General features: G+C 41.0%; 1 protein-coding gene across 3 annotated transcripts in view; it reads right to left on the minus strand.

The window, feature by feature from the left end:
- The window catches only part of dst (dystonin), a 107,193-nt gene that overhangs the window by 36,633 nt on the left and 44,856 nt on the right, over positions 1 to 25,704 (minus strand). For all 3 annotated transcript variants that reach the window (XM_039784873.1, XM_039784875.1, XM_039784874.1), the window contains 30 exons: positions 24,795 to 24,952; positions 24,530 to 24,708; positions 24,280 to 24,418; positions 23,999 to 24,192; positions 23,713 to 23,875; positions 23,540 to 23,623; positions 23,290 to 23,397; positions 23,097 to 23,195; positions 16,400 to 16,546; positions 15,025 to 15,113; positions 14,830 to 14,938; positions 10,007 to 14,212; positions 9,755 to 9,901; positions 9,436 to 9,651; positions 9,213 to 9,356; positions 8,889 to 9,125; positions 7,711 to 7,863; positions 7,366 to 7,599; positions 6,957 to 7,241; positions 5,796 to 6,344; positions 5,347 to 5,523; positions 4,278 to 4,401; positions 3,458 to 3,666; positions 2,997 to 3,314; positions 2,702 to 2,868; positions 2,417 to 2,573; positions 1,798 to 1,924; positions 1,560 to 1,610; positions 392 to 627; positions 130 to 259 (listed from right to left, as the gene is read on the minus strand). In XM_039784873.1, the coding sequence (XP_039640807.1) occupies positions 130 to 259; positions 392 to 627; positions 1,560 to 1,610; positions 1,798 to 1,924; positions 2,417 to 2,573; positions 2,702 to 2,868; positions 2,997 to 3,314; positions 3,458 to 3,666; positions 4,278 to 4,401; positions 5,347 to 5,523; positions 5,796 to 6,344; positions 6,957 to 7,241; positions 7,366 to 7,599; positions 7,711 to 7,863; positions 8,889 to 9,125; positions 9,213 to 9,356; positions 9,436 to 9,651; positions 9,755 to 9,901; positions 10,007 to 14,212; positions 14,830 to 14,938; positions 15,025 to 15,113; positions 16,400 to 16,546; positions 23,097 to 23,195; positions 23,290 to 23,397; positions 23,540 to 23,623; positions 23,713 to 23,875; positions 23,999 to 24,192; positions 24,280 to 24,418; positions 24,530 to 24,708; positions 24,795 to 24,952 (9,336 nt within the window). The remainder of the gene's footprint in view (positions 1 to 129; positions 260 to 391; positions 628 to 1,559; positions 1,611 to 1,797; positions 1,925 to 2,416; positions 2,574 to 2,701; positions 2,869 to 2,996; positions 3,315 to 3,457; positions 3,667 to 4,277; positions 4,402 to 5,346; positions 5,524 to 5,795; positions 6,345 to 6,956; positions 7,242 to 7,365; positions 7,600 to 7,710; positions 7,864 to 8,888; positions 9,126 to 9,212; positions 9,357 to 9,435; positions 9,652 to 9,754; positions 9,902 to 10,006; positions 14,213 to 14,829; positions 14,939 to 15,024; positions 15,114 to 16,399; positions 16,547 to 23,096; positions 23,196 to 23,289; positions 23,398 to 23,539; positions 23,624 to 23,712; positions 23,876 to 23,998; positions 24,193 to 24,279; positions 24,419 to 24,529; positions 24,709 to 24,794; positions 24,953 to 25,704) is intronic.

A 25,704-nucleotide genomic window follows, 5' to 3' on the forward strand; every position in this document is an offset into this window, starting at 1 on the left:
TGTCATTTTGTTAAAGCCTTTATTCAAAGACCAGTGCTGTAATGAGATCAGTGGGATCCAACAAACCTCTGACAGTTTCAGTGACATAAATTACCTAGGGCCATCTGGAGACAACACCTTGGTGCATACCTATTTCTGCCAACATCTGCTTCCATTTTGCTGCCTCAGGGGAGTTCGGATGAGTCTTAATCAAGTTGAGAAGCGTCTCTCTTAGATTCTGGAGCTGCTCCTGCTTTTGCTTCATGTCATCCTCAAATGCCTAAGATAATAAAACAATGCATAACTGCTTGAATCCTGTGATCTCATTCAAAGCAAAACAAACAGTGAGGACTGTGTGCAGTTTGAGAACATAATTAAACCATTTGGTGAGCGACAACAAGACTCTCTGTACCTTCTGCTGTTCAAGCTGTGTTTTCACTGAATCTTTCTCTGTAGCTGCTTTGTTCCAGGATGCTGCAGTCTTTTTCATGTCCTTCAGCCATATCATCATGTTGTCTGTCTCCTTTTGGGCCTCTTTCAGTTCCTGCACCAAACTACTCAGCTCTGCTGCCCGACTCTCCAGCGTTTCCCCGAGGCTTGTGTATCCTTCTTTGACGAATGACATGTTCTGCTGAATTAACATCAGCTCTGTGGACGTCAAAAAGAATTCTATCAAGTTTCCTTACCAGGAGTTTATAGGCAAAGTGTCATCATCATGAGGTTATGATAACAGTGAGGCACCATTAATATAGTAGCCTTATGGTACAGTATGTTCAGAATATGAGTTAATTAAGTAACACCCACTCACAGCAAATTGAATTGAAGCATTTTTGGAAATCAGTGGCTCTTATCCCAATAAATGATGAATTCCACTAATATGAACAGGTTTGTTCTGGAGTGGCACATTCGAGTGATTTAAGAGAACTTGTGCATTTACCAATACGAGTCGTACGAGTCATGCACAGTTAGTCTGATTTTCTCCGCATGTTTGACTTAAGAATTATAATGCCTAATTTGAATGAATCTGGAGTTTAAATAATAATGTGCATAAAGGCCTTTTCCTTTTGTTTATATTTTATTGCTATGTATTTTGGCTTGACAACAAGCCTCACAGAAAACAGTAAGAGAGTCATAGATAAGAATACAACCATGTTATTGCATGAGGACCAATAAATGTAGCTCTTATCTTATCAATTGTCCTCCCTCTGTGTGTAAATTAATGTTTGGGCCTTTAAATGTCGATTAACTTACTATCAACTGATGAAAAATTATGAAATAACTCACTCCCTATGGAGTTTGGCTGAGGCTTAATTGCTCATTTGGGACATTAAAAAAGCAACAGACTCCCTCTGTCTAAGTTACTTTAACTTTATTACTCATAATCAGAACATACTGTTACAGTGATCTTCAAAAGTTGCTATTTGTTTGACAAATAGCAACTGAGAGAGCCCCCACAGAGAGAGCCCCCACAGCCCCCACAGCCATAGCAGTGTTTTGAAAACCAGCCATAATACCTACACAGCACACCACAAACAATGTATTTACAGAGCAGCATTCACATACTGTACACACTTGATTACCTTTATTGGTTAGGTAGGAATGGCTCGCTGGACCGCCACCATTAGTAAGAGCTGATGCAAAGACATAAGACAAAGCTTGTGTAAAGGGAAGGCAGACTATCTAGGATTGTTGGCATAAGATCTTTCCATGGTCTCTAATGGTTAGGGAGTATACAGTACTCAGAAGTGCACCCAAACACCATGCTTCCCATTCCACTGATTGATTCAAACATGTGAGGTTAAGTGTGCTGACGATTACCTGACTTGTTAGGGGCCTTTGTCTTGGCGGGAGATGTGAGGAAAGTCATGAGGCTGCATAGCGCTGATCCTTTACTGTTCAGGTCTTGGACAGCAGGGTCTTTGGATGTCCACTCATCTAACAATCCCTGATTAATCAGACAGATACATGTTATCATATCACATAAAAGCAAAAGCCGATGTCTCAAAATGCGAGTGAGAAACGGGATAAACAAAAAAAAAATTGATGATTTCGCCTCTGTGGTTTTTTTCTTTTTTGTGCTATTTCTGGATCTACTTTTGTGATCTTTTCTGTAACATCTTGTGAAGCAAATAGTCTCTCTGCTGGACAACATGGTGTTTCACTCGCAGATCTATCCTGTGTAAACACATACCATCCATCTGTCATTAGTTGGCAGAGAAAGCAGGATAGGATGGTGGAGAGTACAGGGAGGACAGGACTATAATCTATTAAAACACACTTAACATATATCTATTGCAAAACACACTCTTCTACTGTGCCAGATGCAAAGTGATACATGAATTGCTTCTGTTCCAGCACTTAAAGTTCAGTTAGACAAAATATATACAGGAATAACTCTTGTCTCTATAGTAGACTTTTTATTTATTTACTGACTCACAGTGACTATCTGCAGGTCCTTCTCTAGACTTTCCACACTGCTGCTTAGCTGAACCGCAGGTACTTTCTCATTTGTCTGCTCCAGCCACTTGGTGAGAGCGCTAGCTGCAGATCTGAACTCTCCCAGCTGGTCCTGACAGGATGATACCTCCTCTTCCCTGTAATAGACAAGAATCAGTCATATCACACATCCATCTGTACATTATACAAACATTATAAAAGGATGTTATTTTTGTTAAAAGTGTAAAGACAAAGACATTTTTTCCCCTCCCCTGTCCCATCTTACTTTTCTTTGACAGTGTCTTTGAAGGTGCTGAAAATATTTGAGAGATCGTCCATCTTGCTCTGGATCTGGGCTTTGTTTCCATCAGGGCTTATTTCAGACAGCTCCATGGACAGAGTCTGCAGCTTCTCCAAATCACTGGCATGTTCAGCCATCTCAGCTTTGGTGTTCTACAGTGAAATTATAAATGTAATTCTTTGCCGTATAAAATAATGTCTTGATGAAGATGTAACATTACTGAAAGTGTACAAAAAAGTTATCCATTTATGGTCATGAACAGCGTCAGCGGTATAGTTACCTGCATTAGCTGGGAAAGTTCATTGAAGGTTTTTCCTGGCCCGTCTGTGTCGTGTAAATCTTGTGAACGTTTCACAACAAACTGCTGAACTTTATCTGCGACCTCCTCAAACTGTTCCACCTTTTCCTTCAGCTGCTCCAGCTGGGAAACCTTTTGCTTATGCTTGTCACAGGCGTTAGAGAAACGCTGGGAGAGAGCATCCATCTTAGATTGCAGAAGTGCAGCAGCAGAGGGATCTGCCGTCTCCACAAACTTCTTCACCTTGGCTTTCATGGTTGAGATGCTGCTCTGGCGACTTGCTATGTCCTGCTCTAACGCCTTAAAAAATACAGGATGGAACAGTTTTAATGGCTAAATAAAGTTAATATAGCTGGTAAAAAAACAAATAATTAACCGTTGACAGCACAACATAATACAGTATCTAGTTATTGGACTGCTGAAATGATGACAAGAATACATACTACTTCTTTGCTGAGGATATCTCCAATGGATGCAGAATCCAGGGGAATTTGTCCTTTCTCTTTTACACTGGCCTCCACTCCCTCCATCCATCCCATCATCTCATCCAAACCGTCCTGCACACTCATTGAGCGAGTCAAGGTGATCTGCAGTTTCTCATTTCGATCACTCACAGACTTGGACAGGTTGTCATAGCGTTCAACTATGTCATCTACAATGCGGGTCAACAAATCAGGTTATGTTTAAAACTGAACAGTTTCTCATTGTTAGGGACACATTGTGAGATAAACATTTCAAACCTAAGCAGAAACATATTTGGAATTTCTTAAGGCGTTAAGTGTGGCAAGGGATAACATTCACTAAGATTTTGGTAGAGTAAAAGCATTTTTTAAGTGTATGCCAAGAACCTAATGATTGGAGAGAAGGAATACAAATTAGACACGCCAAGAGCCATATTTCAAACTCATAACTTTTGTAAATTTTAGAAAAGGGGTGGACACTTTGGGGTATGATGAATTTTTTGGAGAGTCTGTTTGATTAACAACCTACCTACTTACAAGTAACAAGTTGCAAGGCAACATGTTGCAGGGCTATGAGATTTATGAACTTTAAGCTGTACTTTGAAATACTTTATTTAGAACCTTTCCCAAGCATTTCAGAGTAATTTCAATATCTGACATCTTTTAATTTGCACATTTAAAGGCTGGAATCCTAATTCCACTATTTAAGTGTCATTGATAACACATACTATCATTTAAAGTCTCATATACTGTATTCTGTAGAGGGTGCAAAATTGGATCCCTACTTGGATTTTTCCCTCACCTACTGTCTCCTGGATATCGTCCGAGTTGCTCAGCAGGTCTCCTTCAGATGTTATCAAAGACTCAGCTGCTTTGCGTAGTGTTTCAATAGCAGTCTGATGTCCTGACATCTGACTTTGTAGGGCCTGTGGATCAATAAGTAAGACGAGGTCAGAGAAAATAAAACTGTATCCTCATAAAATAAATGTCCTTTTTTACTTTTGTACTGTACTGTACAGATTATGCATTTAACCCGTGTGGTGGATTAAAGATAAAAAAGTAATGATGTGCAAGCACGTCTGGATAATAAATATTGAGTCATTCCACAGATATGGTTGGATGTACCCGTCTGCCTCGGCTGTTACAATACAGAAAGGCTTAGGATTCTTTGCAGTGATTTGTAACCAAAGCCAAAAGTACAGTGTTCCTTGGTTGGCCCGCAGGCGCCTCTTATCTGGGCATATCTATGCTGTAAACCACTACCTCCCTACAGAGAAATGTTCAAGCTAACTGCTGCCAAAAGCTTTGACAGAGACAGCATCGTTTCTTATCCTCCTGTAGGAGTATGTAGGCTTTGAATAACCAGAGTTAAACTATTCACATGTGGGTTCGAATTTGAACACAGAGCTAAAAATAACTATGTTGCACTAAAGTCAGTGGAAACACTGTATATGGTAAGGCAGGTCTACTGAGCCATGACCTTATGACCCTGCCAATGCTCCAAGTTCTGCACATGTTACTTAACAAAGGAATTCTTTATTTCTTTACTTGGATTATTCATAACCTAATATCCATTAAAGATCACTTAGATTCATCTTATCTTATCTTAAAGACATCTTTTCGCAGCCTTTTTGAACTGTAACTGTAAAAATTCCAACTCACCAAAATGAAATCACATGGGAGGAAAGATCAAAAGTTTTTTTTTCTTATGACTCTTGTGTTAGCCTCAAAAATTAGAGAGGCCTCACAGAAATATGAAAGAAATGTATAACAAGTTTAAAAAAGACCACAATCGGAGATAAATCTGAGCTTTGGACTCGATACCAAGACGAGGCCAAACCTTGACAGCCCTGGCTTGCACTTTTTCTTGCCTTGGTCTCCTCCAGCTGTTTCTGTAGTGTTTGTGGGTCAGCTGCTATGGCCTCTGATTGCTGCTTTCTCGCTTCCTCCTCTGAGCTGTTCAGCCACTTCAAAAGACCGGCGCTTGAGTCGTCATATTTCTTGTATTTGTCAACCACATCTTTCAGGTTGTTGCCAAGCTGATTGCACTGAAACAAAGGAAATTAAATGATACTGTATGTGTGATAAGGTATTCAGGAAACACATAATTAAGTACACAGGCTCAAAACATGAAGATAACAATGAACAATGTTCAGTGTGTGTCAGAGAAAGTTGCAGTTTTCCATCTGACCTTTTCACAGTGCTTACAGAAGATAGTGTGACGCCTTCGTTTTTAATGAAGACAAATGCTCCCACCTAGTGGCAAGAATAAGTCATTGCAACCTCTCAAGATCCATTTGATCAACTGCAGACTTAGTACCTGTGAATGTAGTGTTTTGTATCTGCTGGCTGCTGAAGCCAACTTGTCCTTGACAGCAGAACAGGTTCCTGAAGTATCCACGTCCAGCAGAGCATTCTTAGCCGCAGAGTTAGCCAGTCCACAGGCGTTAGCCACATCCAGCACTTTCTGTCCTGACATGGTGATGAAGCGAAGGTCCCCTTTGTGGGAAATCACATCTTCTGAGAAGCTTTTCTGTCGCTGGTGTTTATCGCTGAGGATATTGAAGGAGCTTGCAGGAGCGCCCATCTCCTCTATCTCTCCCTCCGCCTGGTCTAACCAGCCCTCAAACTCCTCACAGTCACCCTGGAACTTCTTCAGCTCCTCCTGGACACACTGCACCTGCTTCATCTGCTGTTCAGCCTGTGTCAGCGAGGCCTCGTAGCGCCCCTTCAGCTCCTGGATGTTCTTCTGCAGCTTCTCCTTCTCCTCCGGAGACAGCACGTTGGCCTGCTTGTCGAGCAGAGCCTGAGCTGACTGGGTGACCATGATCAGATCCTGCTGCTGGGACAGAATCTCCTGATGACAGGCCTGTGAGAACAATAAAGCCTTGAGGACACCATACCAATACATACAGCTGCAATTATATCTTTATTTACATTTCTTAAACATTATAACATGATTTATACAAAAACAATTCTTTAATATTTCATACTTTTTGGCTTTATTGGCTTCAGCTGTTTCTCTTCAACTCAAACTTCAAGTCTGCTAAATACTATTAAACTAAATTGTTAACTATTTTTTCACCCATGTAACCCATCTTATCACCTTCATCTTTTCTAATGGCAAATCATATTCTAATAACAAACTATTTTCAGATAACAAGATGTAGTTAACTCTTTAATTTTCTAATAAAATACAATTTTGGAGCTTTTATAATTGTTGCCATTTTAATCATTTCACCATACTTAGAAATCGATTATAACACTGAACTTTGAAAATGTCTTTGCTACTTGTGTCTTTCAACTTTAGATGCATAAGCATGATGATCTGCCTCAAGTAATGCCCTGGGATCTTAATTAACTTGTGCACTGTTGAGAAACAAAGTCTGTGCCTGTAAACACTCCCACGTGTAAGTATGAACTGCTGTGGAACAAACTTTAGAAATTTTTTTCTCTACATTTTTGCAAAAACCAACTGTACCTTGACCCTGTCATACTGCTTATCCAGGTCAAAGGAGCCGTCGTTATTGCCGCTGGTCTCTGTGCCAAAATCCTTTTCAGTGGTCTGTAAAGTGTTTCCATTGGCATCGTCATCCTCTCCTATCAGTCCCGTGGCCGAGGTTTCTTTAGGCAGGTTTCCATTCTCTTTACTTATATGGTCAGTTTGATCCAGACGGCTCTCGTTTTCATTCCCTATGTTGGATATCCAGTCCAGGAGACCTTCGATTTTGTTCTTACTTTCTTCAAGACGCTCAACAGCTGCTGCCTGAAAAGACAAATGGATTACCTATTAACAAAATACTGAATAGTGAAAAATCTATATAATACATTGCCATTTAGTTAAGTAATAATTTAACACACACACATGTGGAGGTAATCTGAACTCTGACCTTTTCACTCTCCTGTTTTATGGCTGTGGTAACAACCTTCTCCAAATCTTTCCTGGACTCCTCAGCCCGCTGGTTGATGAGCTTGGCTCTGCTTTTGGCCTCTTCCAACTTGCTCTCAATAACGGCGATTTGATCTGGCATTAGCTTGCTCCGGTTTTCCTCCAGAAACTTTTTAGTACTTGTGATGACCTCATTCAAGGCACTGGCGTTTGTCAATACATCTTTTTGCAGGGCCTTGAGATCAGACAGGAGGAATAGTGGGGTTACGGAATAAACCGATTATAACTGATGAAAACTTGGACACATACTGTGCTTCTTAAAAAGCAAAGAGAGCTTATTTCAAACCTGGTGCTCCTGCTGGTACTGCTGCAGGTCTGTGACACACTCAGCATTTTCAGCCTGTTGCTGATGACCGATCAGATGGTTTTCTGTCAGGGTGAGATTAGCACACACTTCCTCCAACTTCTCTGTAAACTCCTTGTGTTTCTCCAACAAAGACTGTCAAACGAGAATAAAAAGACACCAAGTAAATATCTTACTTTGACATCAAAAGGCTTCCATTAAACATATCCACATTCAAAAACATTCATATAAAACAAACCCCAAAACCCGACAGTGTTCACATAAAGGCTTGTTCCTATGGTCTGGGAATACAAATGGCAAAACAAGAGAGGAGAAAATATTCAAGCACTTAAATTTAACATGCAAATCTTTTCCTTCATCATAATAGTGTAAAAATCTAGTATGCTGTAAACATGCTATTTCGCCATTCGCCACTTTGGTCTTGCAATGGTAATAAGCACATTATGTCCGGTGTGTTAATGGGTTTGCTGTGGGTGAAAGTGTTCCAACAGAGAAGGTGCATTGTGTCCACTGTTAATTGTTCACTGGTGTCTTGAAGACCTGTAGGATACAACCAGCACACAGAGTTAGTCTGCAGGAGCGATCAAGCATGTGAGCATGCAATGTTGTTACTTTTTTTCTAAACAATTAAGGCATTCACAGTAGAACCGCCCAAATCTGAATTCTGGAAACAAAAGCCAATAATTCACTTCAGAATACAATTATCAACAAAACAGTGAAATACTATGGTAAACACATTAAATCCTGGGATATTTGTGTGTTACTCATTACTTGGAAAAAGTAAAAAAAAAGTTCAATATCTGTACAGTTTTTTGAACTGATTAATCATTTTTGTTCTGAAGTCTGAGGTTCAGGCATCTCATTCCAATATCAAAAATTGTGTACCAATAATGTGAAACCACATATGTGAAATTCCTTGTTGTAACTTACTTGTCTGAATAACACATCATTGTTGTTAGCTCTCACAGTTCTGCATGTGCTCATTCAATATGTTAGAGTTGACCTATATATTCCTATGCTTAAATCTGACCAGTAACATGGCTTATACAGCCCACTCTACATGCAAAGGTAAGCATTCATTATCAAGCACACCAAGCATGTACAGTTGTTGTTTTTTAGGTAAACATCTGTGATATTTTGTAGTATATCTACAGGCAGACCTTGTCCTCGCTCTCCCTCTCCCTGGTGTCCAGCAGGACATCTAATGCACTCCTCTGGGTACCAAGCCTCTCTGTCTGATCCCTGAACGCTCGTTGAGTGGTGCTGAGGAACTTGAGGAGGAAGCTGCTCTGAGTTGGACTCAGAAACTGAGCGTGCTCAGAAATAAAGCACTGGATATCAAATGTGACATCCTCTAACTTGATCCTGGCTTCTTTTAGCAGACTGCTCTCAGTGTCCTGGAAGAAAAGATGGAAATATGTAGAGTAAGTTTCTGTAGTTACTGTGAATATAGGATGTTTTGAATTAGATATATTTAATGATACCCTGTTCTGTTGAATCAAATGTTTCAGTGTGTCCACATCACATGGGTTAAGATCCACGTCAAACATTTTTGAGTTGTTTCGGATGAGGCCCGTGAGTTCATTAAGATCACCTAGATGTTTCTGGTACATTGATTCCAAGTGTACCTAAAATCACATTTACGTAGTCAACAGCTGATGCAACTGTTACATCATTGTATTTTAATCACTAGCAATGAACACTGACCTTTCCAGTTTCCATTGCTTGAATTAGGGAGTGACTCCTTTCTGCACACATTTGGGAAACAGCAGTAAAATTTGGCTCCATATCCTGATATGTCGAGGCTAAATCTTGGTGGATTTGTATGGGAATATCCTCATCAGCAGAATTCATGAGGTGTTTGGCTTTCTCCATATCTGCTGTTAAAACACTAGCCAGTCTAGAAAATTGGGACTCCAGAGACTGGATAAAAAGGGAAATTTGGTCAGGAGCTAATGCATAAATCTATATACATAAGTGAAAAATTATGAACATATAATATTGTTTGATATTAGTAATTTCTAACCTGAAAATCCTCTATTTGAATCTGCAGTTCTTCCATGTTGTTCCCCATTGGTGCCTGGATTAAAAGGTCTTTTCTGACATCTTCCAAAACATCAGCGTGATCCTGCAGTCTCCCAACACACTCCAAATAATCCTGGATGGTGAACAGCTGAGGAAAAAAAAAAAAAACACAAAACAAAAGAGAAGCAGATGTACTTAGGTCAAAAAACGAAGGCAGGGGTTAAGCTTATCACTGAAACAACATGAAATGTACCTTATTTTTAACCTTCTCAACTTTGCAGGCGTCTGAGCTGCCACACGACTGAGGAGACGGTTGGTGACTGCCTGCAGCAGAGCGGCAGACACCCGAGTCATCTTCTGCTGAGCCCTCATCTTCTTCCTCTGAGCTCTCCTCCTTGATGCTCTCCAGTGTGTGCCGCCGTTCCTCCAGAAAGTCACCCCGCAGGGAGTCACCCCCCAGGGCACTGTTTAGAGTGTCCATCACTTCCTGAAGCACTGAAAGGTCTTGGCTTGAGGAAACAGTCTTGAGAACCTGCAGCAGTTGCAGCTGGATATTTGGAGCATCAGGCTGCTGTGTCTTTTCACCGACTTTCTCCTCCTGCAGTATCTGTTCTGAGTTTTCTATTTCTTTGTTGTTAAATCTGAGGGCGTTTTGTTTCAGCAAATCCATGAGAAGGTCTGGATGACGGCTCTCTAAAAGTCCATGAGGTGGGTCTTTCTTGTGAAAACCACCTTCGTCTAAAGGTTGTGGAGCATTCTGAACTACAGTGCTTTCAGTGTCTCGAGGTTGTGCCTTTTGCGAATCATTGACATGAGTCCCCTTTGTAATAATTTCCTCCTCTACATCTACATGTGCCCTTGCAGCATTAGAAAACACTGACGGAGCTGAAGAGGAAGCATCAGATGTAACACAGCTGTCTGACAGCAAATCTGTATCTACCTGGGGATGCTCAGAAGAACACACATCTAACCTTTTTTCCTCTGGTAGAATATACAATCCTAACCCTACTCCCATTACAACTTCAGACTGTCCTAAGTTAAGTTCTGACGCATTTCCACAAATACCTGCGTTTTCTTTATCACTTGTCTCTCCTGTCTGTACATTTCTCGACACAGAGATCTGTTCCATATCAATGCCTGTGAAAATGTCCTCATGTTGCCTCTCTGGGGAAAGACTGCCTGTGCTCAACTCAACATCTTCTGCATCACTGAGCTGTGAACCTGACAAATCTTCATCAGCCAGTCCTGTTTCAACAGAAACTGTGGTGCCAGCTGGAGTATAGTGCTCCGAATCTTCAGCATCAAAACACTTAAGATTGATAGCATTTGCTGCGGTGACTTCATCGGAAACAACGGGTGACTGTGGAGATCTCTCCCCGACAAGCACACTCCGACCAGTTTGAGAGCAGCTGGGCTCAGATCCAACACTAAAATCGCTTTCTGAACGAAATGCTGCTTGCTGATGTAATGTGATTCTGCTGCCATCTTCTGTGATGTTGTTGTCATAGTTACCATTACCCCTTGACTCTGAAATGACTGCACTTTCAACCAAATCTCTGGGCGATGAGTAATCTATACTTGGAGCTGGCTCGCCGTCCGAAGGTGACTGAACTGCGCTTGTGTCATTCTCCGTTCTACTTCCCTCAGACAACACATTGCAGTGTGATGAAGACGTGTATAATACACTCTCGCTAACTGTCTTATTTTCCACCTGGGCATCATATCCCGCAATGAAAAAAACATTATCAATGGGTGAGCTGTCCAATTTAGAGGGATCAATACAAGTGGCATATTGGGTCTGGCTTTCTGGATCAGTGCTGATCTCTTCAGTTCTGTCACTCAGACTAGATGGACGTGACTGGGTAGTTGGAGCAGCTTTTTCTATCACGCACGCCATATCTATCAGTTGGTTATTGATTACACCCTGTGAGTCACTGTCTTCAGCCGGTAAAGGCGATTTGTCAAAGTGATGAATACACTCTGAAGAAACCTGACTCCATGAGGCGGGTGAGATCATTGGAGACTCGTGACCACTAACTGAGAGAGGGGAATGATGGAGATAATTACTCATCTCTCCTGCATTTCCTGTTGTCTCACAATCTACCTCTGAACCTCCTTTTTCACTCTCTATCTCTTCGTTATCAGCCTCGTAATTAGTCAGATCAAGCATCATGACAGCAACCTTCCTCTCAGTCTGCGTGTTTCCAGCTTCGTTATTATTATTTAAATGCCGATTATGATCATCAGGGATGGAGTGAGTGTAGTTTTCCTCTGGGTATCTGCTGTCTTCAGGGTAGAAGTCAACACAGTCATCTTTAACTAATCCAGACTCACTGATACTAACGGTGCAACCAGACCTCGACAGGCTCTGCTTTTCCATATTACGAAGAGCAGTATTTGAGGATATAGATCCATCTGACACTGGCTGTTTTAAAACAGACATTGTGTCATCCTCATCTCCTACGACACTTCCTTTTTCATCTGACCGTAGGTCAAGCAGTTTCAAAACTGTCATCTGGTCAACTAGGCCCTGACTGAGAGCTGCCTCCTGGTCATAACGCCTCCCAGAGGTGACATGTAAAATGTCTCCTTCCTCCATTTGTGCTTTCAGGAGATGAGTAGCACAGTCTTGCTCTTTGTCAACTAACACGTCCTGAGAGCATAAAAACTCATCTTGGATAATATCCGCACCTTCTGATTCACTACAAAGTGACTCAGCATCGTAGTATGGTAGTGTCTGACGGCACGATTCTACTAAACCCTCAGAGTCAAACATCCTTGACGGCGAGCCAACATTTGTTCTGTTTACAAAGCATAACGTTTGAAGAACTGAGGTCCCTGGAATATCAAGACCTTCACTGTCAGCACCTCCATCATCAATTTGGAAACTATTTCCACAATCTGGAAATTGGTCTGACTTGGTCCAATTTGTGTTGTTTTGACACACGGTTTCCTCCGCTACACCAGGCTCTGTGGTATCCATGTCAATGTCATCATCATCTACTAACAATTCCTGTTTTAGAGCCTCTTCATCTGCGTATGTTTTTTTATCGAAGCTAATTCTTCCATTGGCTGAGGAAACAAAATCACGAGGATCAAATGTGTGTTGTGTGTTTTTAATTAACTCCTCCGTTTCCTCATTTATGTGCAGCGGTATGTCTAAATCTACCTGTTCTGGAAGGTCACCAACATTTAAAGTCAGAGAAGTTACATTTTTCTCAGTGTTTTCAGAAAATATTGAATCGTCAAGAAAAATGTTGACCATTTTACTCAGCTGTCTATCGAGTATTAGGACCCGCTGCCCGGATTCGGGATCTATGTAACTGTTCAACATTAGGTAGGAGATGAATAGCTGCTTTGCCTCTGTTTGAGTAGGGATGTTATCAACTTTTAAGCAATCTGCAGCATGATAGCAACCATCAACCGTGAGTTTTCTGTACATAAGCCAAGATGAAAACTTTTCATTAAGGTGATCAACATCAGGAAACACATCAGGAATCTCTACGGATTTTAAAACCTCTGCTGTATAAATGTCAATGAAACCATTCTGAATGGCGGCGGCGATGTCGACCACCTCTGAATTTTCTGGAATGTAAAAAGCTGCTATTTTCTCCCGATTACTTAAGAGTGTGCTGGTAAACTCATCAGTGGTGATTTGTTGGTCATACTGGAATGAGGTAAACACGGTTTGGATTTCCCCAGAAGAAGGCAACACGAGTCCCATAAACTGCTGCTGATTGTCAAGCACAATGAGTGTGCTGCTAGAGCTCATCAAATCACACTGAACGGCTGCATCCACTTTTAGCCCATCACCCATACCATCCTCTGACATGGTCTCCTGATCACTTACACCATCACCAAAATACCTCAAAGTCTTAATATCCCTCCCTGAAGTCAGTGATTTATTTCTGCTCAGGCACGTCAATATCAGTCTACTGACCTCACAAGGTTCAACCTCCTGCACAGGCTCTAAGAGTGGCACATCTTCAGCAGCTCTGGGATTCATTATATCCTGACGGGTCTTTTGCCTCTGCAGAATTTCTACATAGACAGAAGCAGGTATCAAACCACACTGAAAAGCCTTCTCCAGGGTCAGTGTGTCCCCCGTGTAGCACACCCTCAATCCATCACTGACTTCCTTCACTTCTATCATCTTGATGATCGGGTCTTCACACGTGGCCCCTTCCCTAGCTGCTGCTATGTCAGAGAGCGACACAGAAGAAACATGTGAACTATGTATGCACTTGCTTCCTTCGTTGAACTTTGGCAAGTGGTTCAGGGTGGATTTATAAACAAGACCTTGTTTGAAAGCATCGTCTGGGTCTAGACAGACATGCGGCTCAGACTGAAAAAGGTTGGAGTTTACCGCTTGGGCCTCTGGGAGGTTGACCCCAGTTATCCGATTGATTGGGCTACTCATGGATCTGGTCCCAAACCCTGCATCACTGGGTTTTAAATCCTGAAGAAATTGAAAATTTAACAAATTACAGAACTGCTTTCAGCATCAAAATCTGTATTATCTATTATGAGTCAAATTTGCAATTCAAGTATTCAAAAGCAAGACAAAATGTATACTCACCACCAGACAAATATGGGCATGTTAAAACACCATGTGCACAAGTGCAAGACTGCATCAGAGTTGCAACAGGAGAGCGATGGATAATACATTTAAAGCTATCATGCATCTGGGAATGCAGTATCCAGCATCTTGCAAAAAGAGGGTAGTTAGTCACATCACATACTGTAGGTAAAGGGTTATGTGTCATATCTGTTATCCTGTTGACTTCTTAAGTCAAGCACATTAATAAAGGTGAAATGTCAGACCAAAGCCAGGCGTAACTAAGCATGTTCACAGCATACTCAGATTTTTTTGGGCTTCAATTGAATAAATCTTATTTTCTGTTCCTAATTTAAGAGAATAAAAAGAGAGAAAGATGCAAAAGACAACTGCTCACACTGTACTAGGGAGTAGAAGAAGGTTAGTCATGCAGCTGAACATCAGGTGGCACTGTTTTCTAACACATTATAAGACACACAGCCAAACCACTTAATAGAAGAAACAGCCTTGTGTCCAACCTCTTCTGCAGAGGTCGTCTGATCTGAACAATGTTGGGAGAGTTCACTGTAGGCCTGATTGAGTGCCTTCAGCTGCTCCTGGGCCTTTTCTCTTTCCTCTTCGGTCATTCTGTAAAACAAAACACAAAGAATGAGGCTGAGAGTGTAAACGGTGGACTAAGTATTGTGCATGTGGGTCACAGTCGCTCGACCTACTTGTCACTGTGTTTGATCAGCATCATCTGTGTGGCCCTTAGTGCTTCTGCAATTTGTTCCTTCTTAGTGACCATTTCCTCGACTGACACCTAGAAGATCAAACAGTGGCGTATTAATACTTTATATGCAGTACAATGGCTCCTATTTACTTTTGCATGAATACTCTTTATAAATAATATTGAAGTCACCAATATGGTGATCCTAGGGACACAAAGCACACAAATACTCCCACACTGGAGTTGTTTAAAATACGGAATTACATTTTTCAATTCTTATATAAAAATAATAATAATTAATGAATGAAGACATACTGTACACCCCGGGGACTAGATTAAATATTAACGCCTGCACAAAATAATGCAATTCAATTGAACAGCTCTGCAATAAATATGAACTTTGTTAAATTTAAAATGTTCAGAATGTGTCAAAAAGATATAGAGTTATTTTCAAGGTCTTTTTTGTTTTGGTGGGACAAATATCAGAAACTGTTTCTTAGGAATTGTTTCATCCCTTGACAAAATAAAATAAAAAATAAAACAGGAAGTCCAAAGCTGTCATTGTTACATTGTAATTGTATTTATATTTTTGTGTACATAATGCACAAAACAATTTAAATAATAAAATCATTTTTCTCATTAAATTAACCTTACTAACATATTTTTGTCTACTAAAATCCTAAAACCAATTAATAATAAGAATCAAACATTTCATTAATATTACTACATTTTACATTACTGCAATGCTAGTCGAATAATGAATCTATCTATTCTATTTCTATTCTATTATATGGATAGAATGAATTCTGTCAAACCATCAAAGACAACCCATCTCTTCAGGATCACCAAACCAAACTAATAAAGAAATTTCAAATTTCTATTTTAAATTTCACTTGAATAATGTCAGCTGTGTATAATGCATTTTTCCTCTAACGCAGGGATAAAACTCTGAAAGGTGTTCATATATTTCAATATCCTGTTGGACTGATATCATTTATTAGTCATTGAGGTTGTTCCGAAATGTAGTGAGTGCTTGTGCAACTTTTGTTGTTATTGAATCAGTTGGGGGTGATTGAAATAATCGAATATATTAGGAAATCCATAATATTAACCATCCTTTTGTGTACAGAGGATATGATAAAGTAATTACAACCACTACCTATAGTGTAAAACATATGGATTACAAGAATCAGAAAGTAAACAGTGTGTTTTTATTTGAAATCATACACTGTGACAGCAAAAAAGGCTGCAATATCATTTTGATTAGAAAAATACTCTTCCCCGTTAAAGCAAAGCATTCTTTCATGTACAACAAATATGTGGCAGGATATTAAAAAAGGACATGCCAGAAAACACCAAAAACAATACACATTATTTACCTGGGGAGTGCTAGAAGCATCTGTGTTGGCATTGCTATCTTTCAGGGCATTTCCATCATTGTTCGGGGTCTGTTTCACATTGGACATCCAGTGCAATAGCTTGCTAACTTTATCACCATGCTCTCTCTTCTCCTCATCAACAGATCTCTACAATTGAAACAGATTGGTTTTTGACAAGATTGTTAACTTTGTTACAAAAAAACAAAAAACACTAGTGGAGGGAATCCTAAAAGGGAGGGGCATTTTCAAAATACATGCATAGTCAGACTAAAAACACCGAAGCTTAAGAACCATTGTCAGTAGTATCAACCACTGGATTTAAATGTGTGTGTAAACCAAAAAAAAGAACATTCAACAGTGAAGTCATGCTAACTTCACAGTCAAACACAAAGGAAACCATATTTGCAACTTTTGCATACTGCTTTTATGCAATGGACAAGCATATATTTACAAATGTTTATTACTTATACGCCCAAACATAATGAAATGTTGATTTGGCTCCAAAACCATGAATTTTTGTAGCATCCAGTAACCTTAACCCTGTGTGGCAGTCGTACACACTTCTTTCAAGTGCCTCCCTGAACGTTATTCTTCTCTTGGTCTTTGGACAGGTGAGGCTTTTAGTGTGGAACCTCTCATCTTTGAGTACAGCGGCTGTAACTTTGTCAACAAGGCCACTCTGAATGACTTCTTCAAGTGAGACTCTATCACGAGTGTCAGAGTTTATCAATCCTCCAGTCAGGAGCTGGAATTCGATACAGCGAAAACCGGCATCCTTTGGGATGAGATTTTCCTGAAAAGCCTGGGTGATGGACAAAGTCTTTAAAGTCTTGGGGTGAACAATGCCATTAAACGCCTGCTCAAACTGTTGGAGCTGCTGATTCAATGCCTCATCTAAAAGGCCTCTTTTGAGGGCCTCCGAGAGAGTAACTTTCTCCCCTGAAGAGGGGTCACAAATACCTCCGGTGCAGGCCTGGGCCTCCAACAGCCTTAAAGCAGTGGTTCTATCAGTAAAGCCCTGTTGAAAACCCTGAAGAACTGACAGCCTCCTCCTCTGAGTGATGTCCCAGAGACCAGCAATGGGGCTGTTAACATCTTCCACAACAACCATTCTTGAAAATATGATATCCGCAATCTCATAGATGCTAAGAAGCCCAATGCGATAGCTTTCAAGCTCAGATATTTCAAGAAACCTCTGACTTAGAGCGGACTCTAGACAAAGTTGTCGGCCACTTTTGACATCAGTTATGATGTGAAGTGGGCTTCCATTGGGGTCAACTATGGACTTTTCCTGCCATTCACTTTCCTGCTGTGACAGAAACAGATACGTCCTCTTGTCAATGTGTCTCCCCTTGAATGCTTCGTAAGCGGACATTTCGATGCCGCAGCTGGTGCTGACAACAGACACTCTATGAGAACTCGTGGGAGAGGGGTTTGTTAGATGTTTCTCGCCAAATGGGAAGAGAAACACACCACCATCGGTGTCATAAAGGCATGTCTTCAGTATTTCAGAGTAGTATGCTTTCTGTCCACTGTCAGGGTTGTGGAAACCTTTGGGGTTACTGACTGGATCATACAGACTCTGTAGAGTCTCCTTGTTTAAAAGACCCTGATCAACAGCAATGCTAGCCGGCACCCTGACACCAATCTCTGGGTTGATCAGTCCTCCAGTAGATACCTGGACCTCAAGGATCTTCTTGCCTTTGTATCTATCGAGAATCCTTTCCTCCATTGCCTGAAACACAGACAGCTTTTTGCCAGCATGGATGTAGCCACTAACAGCTTTCTGAGCCTCCATCAGTTTATCTTTCAGCCCTGTCTCTATAATACCTCTCTCTAAAGCCTCAACAACTGAGTGTGTCTGCCCTGTGGCCAGATCTGTGAGGCTTCCTGTTGCAGCCTGAGCCTCCAGGAACTCAAGAGCGTACGTCTTTGCTAAGAAGCCCTTCTCAGCCGCTTCTAGGAAGGATATCTTTTTCTTACTTGACTCCACATAAACTCCAGCAATAGCAGTTGGTTTAGCAGTGTACTTAGCGAGCGATGCTTGCACCTCTTCCATTGTGATGAGACCCATCTCAAACCTACGCAAAACCTCTTCATCCAAGAGTTTAAACTTGATTAAGTTTTGAATACTTGGGCTGCCTTTGAGTTCCGGGAGCTTTTGGGAAGTTGAATATATCACACTCAGTTTCTCCTCAATGTCTGATGTGTTTACACTTTCACATGTTTCTTTGATCTGATACATGCTTGTCTTAGTGAAGCTATGTGTTTCATTTGGGCGTTTGTCTGTTAGTCCACACAGAGCCATGTATCCATGTGTTGTCACAGTCATGGGCTCATCAGGCTTGATTTGGCTCTTGTAGGTCACATCTTGCGTGCTGTGCTTTTGTGGGAGAGTCGGAGTTTGATAAGTAGAGCGATTTAAGGTTTTCTTTGTTGTTGAATCATAAAGGCTTTGGCTGTGAGTGACCTCCATTTTATCTTGTTTGACTTGTGTCAGTCCTTCAAGAATATTTTCTTTCTCCATTGTTGCCATCTGTAGATGTGACATTGGAAGAACTTTTAAGTTACAGAGGACTACAGTTCACTGTTACAGATAACTACAATTGCTAAATAAATATTGTAATAAATAGCAAGAAATAAACAATTCGTGAAACTGTATTGCATTTATATATTCTTATATCAATAATATTGTGCTGCAGTATTGCTAAACTAACTTCATCCATACCTCTGAGGACACTTTTATTTTGAGAATCTCGTCCTCCAGGTTGCATTTTGCACTTTCAGACGAGGGCACCATCTTCTGCCTCACTGTATGTTCTGTCTTCAACAAAGCAGTCTCGTTGTCTTTCACATAGTAACTGGCTTCAATGATTTCCTGTTTGTTTATCCTCTGGTTATCAGTCTTCATCCTGACCCCGAGCATCAACAGCTTTTCCTGTAGACTTTTCACCTCTTTGACGTACGACTCTATTTGTTCCTGAAGAGATCTCGCTTCATTTTCCTTCCGGGTCAGTTTCCACTCACTGTCTGTTATCTTAGCTGACTCATTTGACTGTTCATTGCAAAGGCTTTGTAAAGCGCTTACTTTTGAGCTCATTTTAAGTCTCTCTTCCTCAAGTTGGGCTATTTGTGATTTTGCATTTGAGAGGTCTTGTCCGAGCTGTGTTCTTTCTTGCTGCAGTTTGTCTATTTTGATCTGCAGCTGCAGCTGTTGGTTCGATTGTTGCTTAGTTTGTGCAGTGGTTTGATCCACTGTTTTTATCTGACTGACATCCTGTTTGAAATACTTGTTTAGCATCTCTGCTAATTCTGCGCTATGCGACTGCTGTTTTGAACTCCCGCCTTCAATTGAGATTTCAGATTGAAGTAAAATAAGTTTTTTCTCTATTTCAGTCTGCACTAGCAACAACTGCCTCTCATAGCCCTCTTTCTGAAGTTCTAGTTTACTTTTCAAGTCCTCTAGCATTTTCTTGCACTTTTCAAGTTGTTCTTCCATCTTCTGGGACCTCAGCTGAATGACAGAGTTTTCATTTTGCTTTTGTTCAGCCTCTGTTTGGGTGCGCTGCAGCTTTTCTTTCAGCATTCGGACTTCAGATCCCAATGAAATGCTTTTCTCTAGCGCCTCAGCTTTCTCCTTCTTAAGGATAGTGTTTTCATGTTGTAGATTTAACAGAGATTTGTCAGAACTCAACATTACTTCTTTCATTGTCACTTTATTTTTCTGAAGCTCGCTCTCCATCTGCAATATTTTTGATTCTTTGACTTTTCTTTCTCTGGTCTCTTTCATCAATTCATCTTTAGTTCTTTGTAGGGAAGAGCTGAGCTCCAAGAGTTTAACATTCAAGTTCTCTACATTTCTGTCTGATGCTCTCTTGTCGTTTTGAAGAGCATACATCTGCTTTAGGTTTTCTGTCATTTTCTCTGAGCTGCTAGTTAACCCTGTAGTACTGTGCTTATGTTTGAAAAGCTCGTCTTCTAATGTCTTGACTTTATTGAGATGTTTCTGACACTCTGCAGATTGTTTTTGCAGTTCTGCATTTCTGTTCTTTAGCATCATGTCCAAATCACTGATTTCAGCATTTTGCAGGTGGATCTTTTGATTAGCAGAATTCTTCTCAGCAAACACTGACTCCAGCTCTGATTTCAGAGTTGTTATTTCTTTCTCACAATTGGCATTTTTTGAATTAAGTGTTTGGATTTTCTGTTGCAGTTCAGTCATTTGCCTAACCTCCTCACTGTAATATTGAAGTTTCATTTGAAGCTCATGGGAGGTCTGAGATTTCTTATTTAGTTCCTCCTCAATAATTCTAACCTGTGATTTGGTGCCCTCCACCTGAGACTTGAATATTTTAATTTGCTGATCCTTGCTCTCAAGTTCCATTGTCACCTGATCGAGTTTAGCTCTTAAGTTCTTCAGATTCTTTTCCATCTCCATATTTATCTGTTTTAACTCATCTACCTTTTGCTGCAACTGAGAAGCAACTAATTCACTTTTTTTAAGTTCTGATTCGAGGTTTTTACATTTGAGCTGCGACGCCTGCTCAGATCTCTTCATTAAGTTGTTTTCTTCCTTAGCTGTTTGAAGCTGCTGTTTCCAGCTCTCTATCTCACTCTTTAAAGACTTGATCTTCTGTTCAGAAAATGATCTGTCTTTTTCCAATGACTCTGTTTGGATCTGAAGACCTCTAATATCACTGTCAGATGAGACATTCATACGTGTCAGCTCATTGCATTTAAACTTCAGCTGATCTACTACTGCCTGCTTGGAAGCTACCTCTTCTTCTAAGTTGTTAATCTTGTGAATATTTTCCTGCTCCATGGAGCCTTTCTTATGCAGTTCTGCTTGGGTGATCTTCAACTGCTCTTTAAGGCCTTCAACTTCAGTGCTTTGGAAAAACGCGTTTTGTTCCAATGAGGATTTTGCTCTTTGGAGAGATCTGATTTCCTCTTGAAGTCCATTGATTGATTTCTTCATCTTCTGTGCTTCCTGTTGGAGATCCTCTGATTTTTGTCTCATGTTGATCCTTTCAGTTTCCATGTCCATCTGAAGTTTCTTCAGTCTGTTATTGCTGTCATCCAACAGCTTTTTATAACTTTGTGCTTTCTCCTCAGCCATTTCTGCTCTTTTCTGGATCAGGACTAGTTCCTCTACCTTCTGCTGCAGGACATCCGCTATCATTGTGTCATTTTGTCTGACTGCAGATGACTCAGGCTCACTTTCGACTGTCGACTGACTGTCAGATGACAAAGGCTGCTGAGCCAGATCATTTTCTTTACCCTTTACTTGACTTTGCACCTGTTCCTCAGTACTTTCCTCCATGTTTATTTTTCTCTGAAGTTTGGGGCTCTGTTTCTTAAGATCTTGGCCATCATTACGTTTCTTTAAGAGGTCCTCTACGTTCTTCTGAGCCAAAGACCACTTGGCCTCTGACTGCTCAATTAACTGTTTTGTGTTACTTAATTCTTGCTCACTGGCAGCTTTGTCTTTTACCGCTATTTCTAACTTGGTGCAATACTGATTAACGTCATGCTCCAGCTGTGATTTCTGAAAGCTTAGATCATCAATTGTCTTCTGCTGTGTGGCTACTTCTCCTTCCAACTTTTCCAGCTGTGCTTGTCTTTCAACCAGCAAAGCCTCCTGTTCCTGGTCCCGTTGCTTAAGTTGACTAATCTCTATTTCCCCTGCAGCTTTTTGGCGCTCCACGCTCTCTGTCCTTTTTGTATTCTCTGCTCTCTCAAAAGCCCTTCTGTTCTATAATGCAAACAAAATAAGTCATCCACTGTTTCATGTTTATTTAGAAATTGTAGAAAAACTTGCATGATAGTTTATCTTCTTACCAGGTGCTGCAGCCATATTAAACACTCTCTCCAGGAATTTGCAATTTGCATAGGTTTTTAGTTAGCCAGAAATATTGTGGAGGGTTAGAAATCATATTTAACAACAAGATGTTAGATTTATTTAAGATTTTGTTACTAGCGTCACTGATTTGATCACTGCATCTTTGTCAGTACCAATACTTACAAAACTAAGCAACTATGCAACAAAACCACACAAACTCCTGGAGAGAATTTATTTTCCCACAGAAAGATGTGAAAAAATGAAAAAGCTCTTTCCTCCCAGCAAGTCACCATCACCAGCAATAAGGAGTTACTGTACAAGCAGACATGCACCACATTTCCTTTGTGTGATGTATGGGACATTGTGTATTGAGTACCCCGTTCCACTAGTTGGCGCTGTGCCGCCACTGTTAATGTGATTATCTGAATGTACTAAGTGAACAAGTACGTTAGTAAAGCAAGTCAGTAGTTTTCCACTGAAAAACAAACGTGTCCGTGTTGTCTCTACTAACAAGATTATCTGAAGTGAACCCACGACATAACATTATTGGCTTCTTTTGCACAATGAGGCAAATGTCTTCACTAGTGATGAGCTGAATATATATGATAATACAATAACCCTCGGGGAAGGTGATACAGTTTGCTGCAATATTTTACGGTTCGCTACTTCTTACTGAGGCAGTGAAATATGTTGATGCAAAACAGAAGACCTACGAATCATGCAATGATAAGAAGGTAAAGCTAAACGGGCATTATAAATGTAAGCGTCCAAATAGCCCCAACAAGTCTAAAATGTGCTGCATAAGCTACTGCAAATGTAGAAAGCCAGGAAGTATTGAAAATATGGATCTCTCACCTCCTCGTCTTCAGTTCTCTTCAGCGTTTCACTGGCAAACTTCACATACTGTGTCATGAGAGTCACAAGAGCAGTGTAGCGGGTTCGGAGATCCATAAACTGTGCGAAATTAAGAAAAACAAGTATGCCACTGAGATGTACTCTACACAGAGCACACAGTTCCTGTCCTGCCAAAGTTAAATAATAGTTTTACCTCCTGCTGAATGGCATCAGAAGAGCTCTGCATCCTCCGTTTCTTGAGAGGGGATTTGTGTTGGGAGTCAACCATCGCTCTGAAAGTCATCAGCTGAAGTTCATAATCCTAAAAAGAGATTTATGTGTAAGTTTACAACGTTTGGATCATATCTTGGTCGTTGCCCAACAAAGCTGAAATGGGAATGTCACAAACTGCTAATTTCATATATCAGAGAGACAATGAGAAAATGTAAGATAAATTAGCTGACCTTAATGGCAGATGAGTACTGCTCTGAGTACTTCTGACACTCTTCAATTCTGCTCTGTTTTTGTTCAATTTCAGCAACAAGGACCTGAAAGACATTCCATTTAAAATATATACATATAGTACATCCATACTGTCTTTATCTTATAGTGAAGAAGAAGTTAACTCTTGTCCTACCTTGTGTTTGTTCAACAGCTCAGCCAGTGCCTTGCTATCTTCAGGTTTGTTTTCTTGGGCCTTTAGCTGTGCTGCTTCCATTTCTCTAACCCATTCATCCAGACAGCTGTAGGAGTCTCTGTAGTGCTTCAGAGATTTGCTAATACCATCCAGGTCTCGCAGCCTGAAATTGAACAGTTAACGTGAATGAGCAATACTTACACTTATACTTGCACACAAATGTTGTGAAAGACTTCTTATGATGCAATGCAACAACAAAAAAACAATAAGAAATATTAACACTAACCTGCTATCAATCTGGGAGTGAATGTTCTGCCATCTTTCGCTCAGCTGATCAGCTTTCTCCTTGTGCCAGTCCAGATCAAAGTCACGCTCGTTGTGTGCCTTAAACATGCGGTCGCTGATGACTCGGGCTTTCTGCAGCTCATCCTCCATGTCATGGAACACCCCCTGCTTCTCGTCAATCTCTGTCCGCCATTGCTGTAATCAAAAAGAGGAATGGTTACTCAAAATGAACTAAAAACACTGCCAATGTTGGTGAAATATAAAATTTCAAAATTGTATTACCTTCAGTGTTGAAATGACTGACTCAATGGACTTGACGTCAGAGTTCATAGCGTCTTCCTCGTAGAGTTTGGATTCGTAGGCCTTAACTAGCGCCTCTGCACTCTGGCTGTGCCTCACCACTAAGCTCACTGTTTTCAGTCTGCGACACAAAGGGAGCATGCCATCCATTAAACTACTTTTAAGGCAAATATCTATCTGGGTAAAATATTGAAACCATGATTACTTCTAGACAATGAAGGGAGTGTCTTACTTGTCCATATAAATGGAAGACATGGAGTACACTTGGCTCATGCTCTGAACGATGACGGTGAGTTCAGAGGAAAGCGTTGGCACAGAAGGAGAACCTGCAGCCTGTCTGAGGAACAGCTCACACTTCTCCTTCATCACGTCAAGGTCCTCCTTCAGTCTATTCAGCTCCGCTGTCTTCTTCTACAAAGTGGCAGGTAGAAAATCAGGATTCAAATAGAAGTAAGTTCTTGAATGTGTTGAATGATTATTAGTACCCAGACATGTACCTCATGATCTGTGATGCGCTGCAGACTCTGCTCCAGGTCGTCTCTCTCCAGCGGTGTGCGGAGTTGCCTGATCAGGTGTTCTTCATGGGCCTCCAGATGCATCCGGAAGTTGCGTATTTCTGAGATGTAATGATTGTACACCGACTCCTCGTGTTCCTCTGTTTACCGGGAAAAATAAATAATCACGTAAGAGCATGAAATATGTTTTGAGTTTCAAACTGTGACAGGACAGTTTTGTTGTATTTTCAAAAAAAAGTAATTGTAAAAGTTCACAATACCATGATAAAACAAAGGAAATGTTAAATCTGCATAAGGTCTCACACACATCAAGCGAGAGGACACAAAAGCACCTCTAGGTGGCATCATTATCACAGTGTAAGGTTGGGTAGGACCTGTTGCAATTCAGCTAAATCAATGACATTTTGTACACTGTTAAAGTGAAGTCATACACAAATTAGGAAAATGGCTTTAATAAGATCCATCCATCCATCCATCTTCATCCGCTTATCCGGTATCGGGTCGCAGGGGTAGCAGCTCCAGCAGGGGACCCCAAACTTCCCTTTCCCGAGCCACATTAACCAGCTCCGACTGGGGGATCCCGAGGCGTTCCCACGCCAGGTTGAAGATATAATCCCTCCACCTAGTCCTGGGTCTTTTGCCGAGGCCTCCTCCCAGCTGGACGTGCCTGGAACACCTCCCTAGGGAGGCGCCCAGGGGGCATCCTTACCAGATGCCCGAACCACCTCAACTGGCTCCTTTCGACGCGAAGGAGCAGCGGCTCCACTCAGAGTTCCTCACGGATGACTGAGCTTCTCACCCTATCTCTAAGGGAGACCCTAGCGACCCTCCTGAGGAAACCCATTTCGGCCCCTTGTACCCTGGATCTTGTTCTTTCGGTCATGACCCAGCC

The sequence above is a fragment of the Perca fluviatilis genome, chromosome 19 (assembly GCF_010015445.1).
Source record: "Perca fluviatilis chromosome 19, GENO_Pfluv_1.0, whole genome shotgun sequence".
NCBI lineage: Eukaryota > Metazoa > Chordata > Actinopteri > Perciformes > Percidae > Perca > Perca fluviatilis.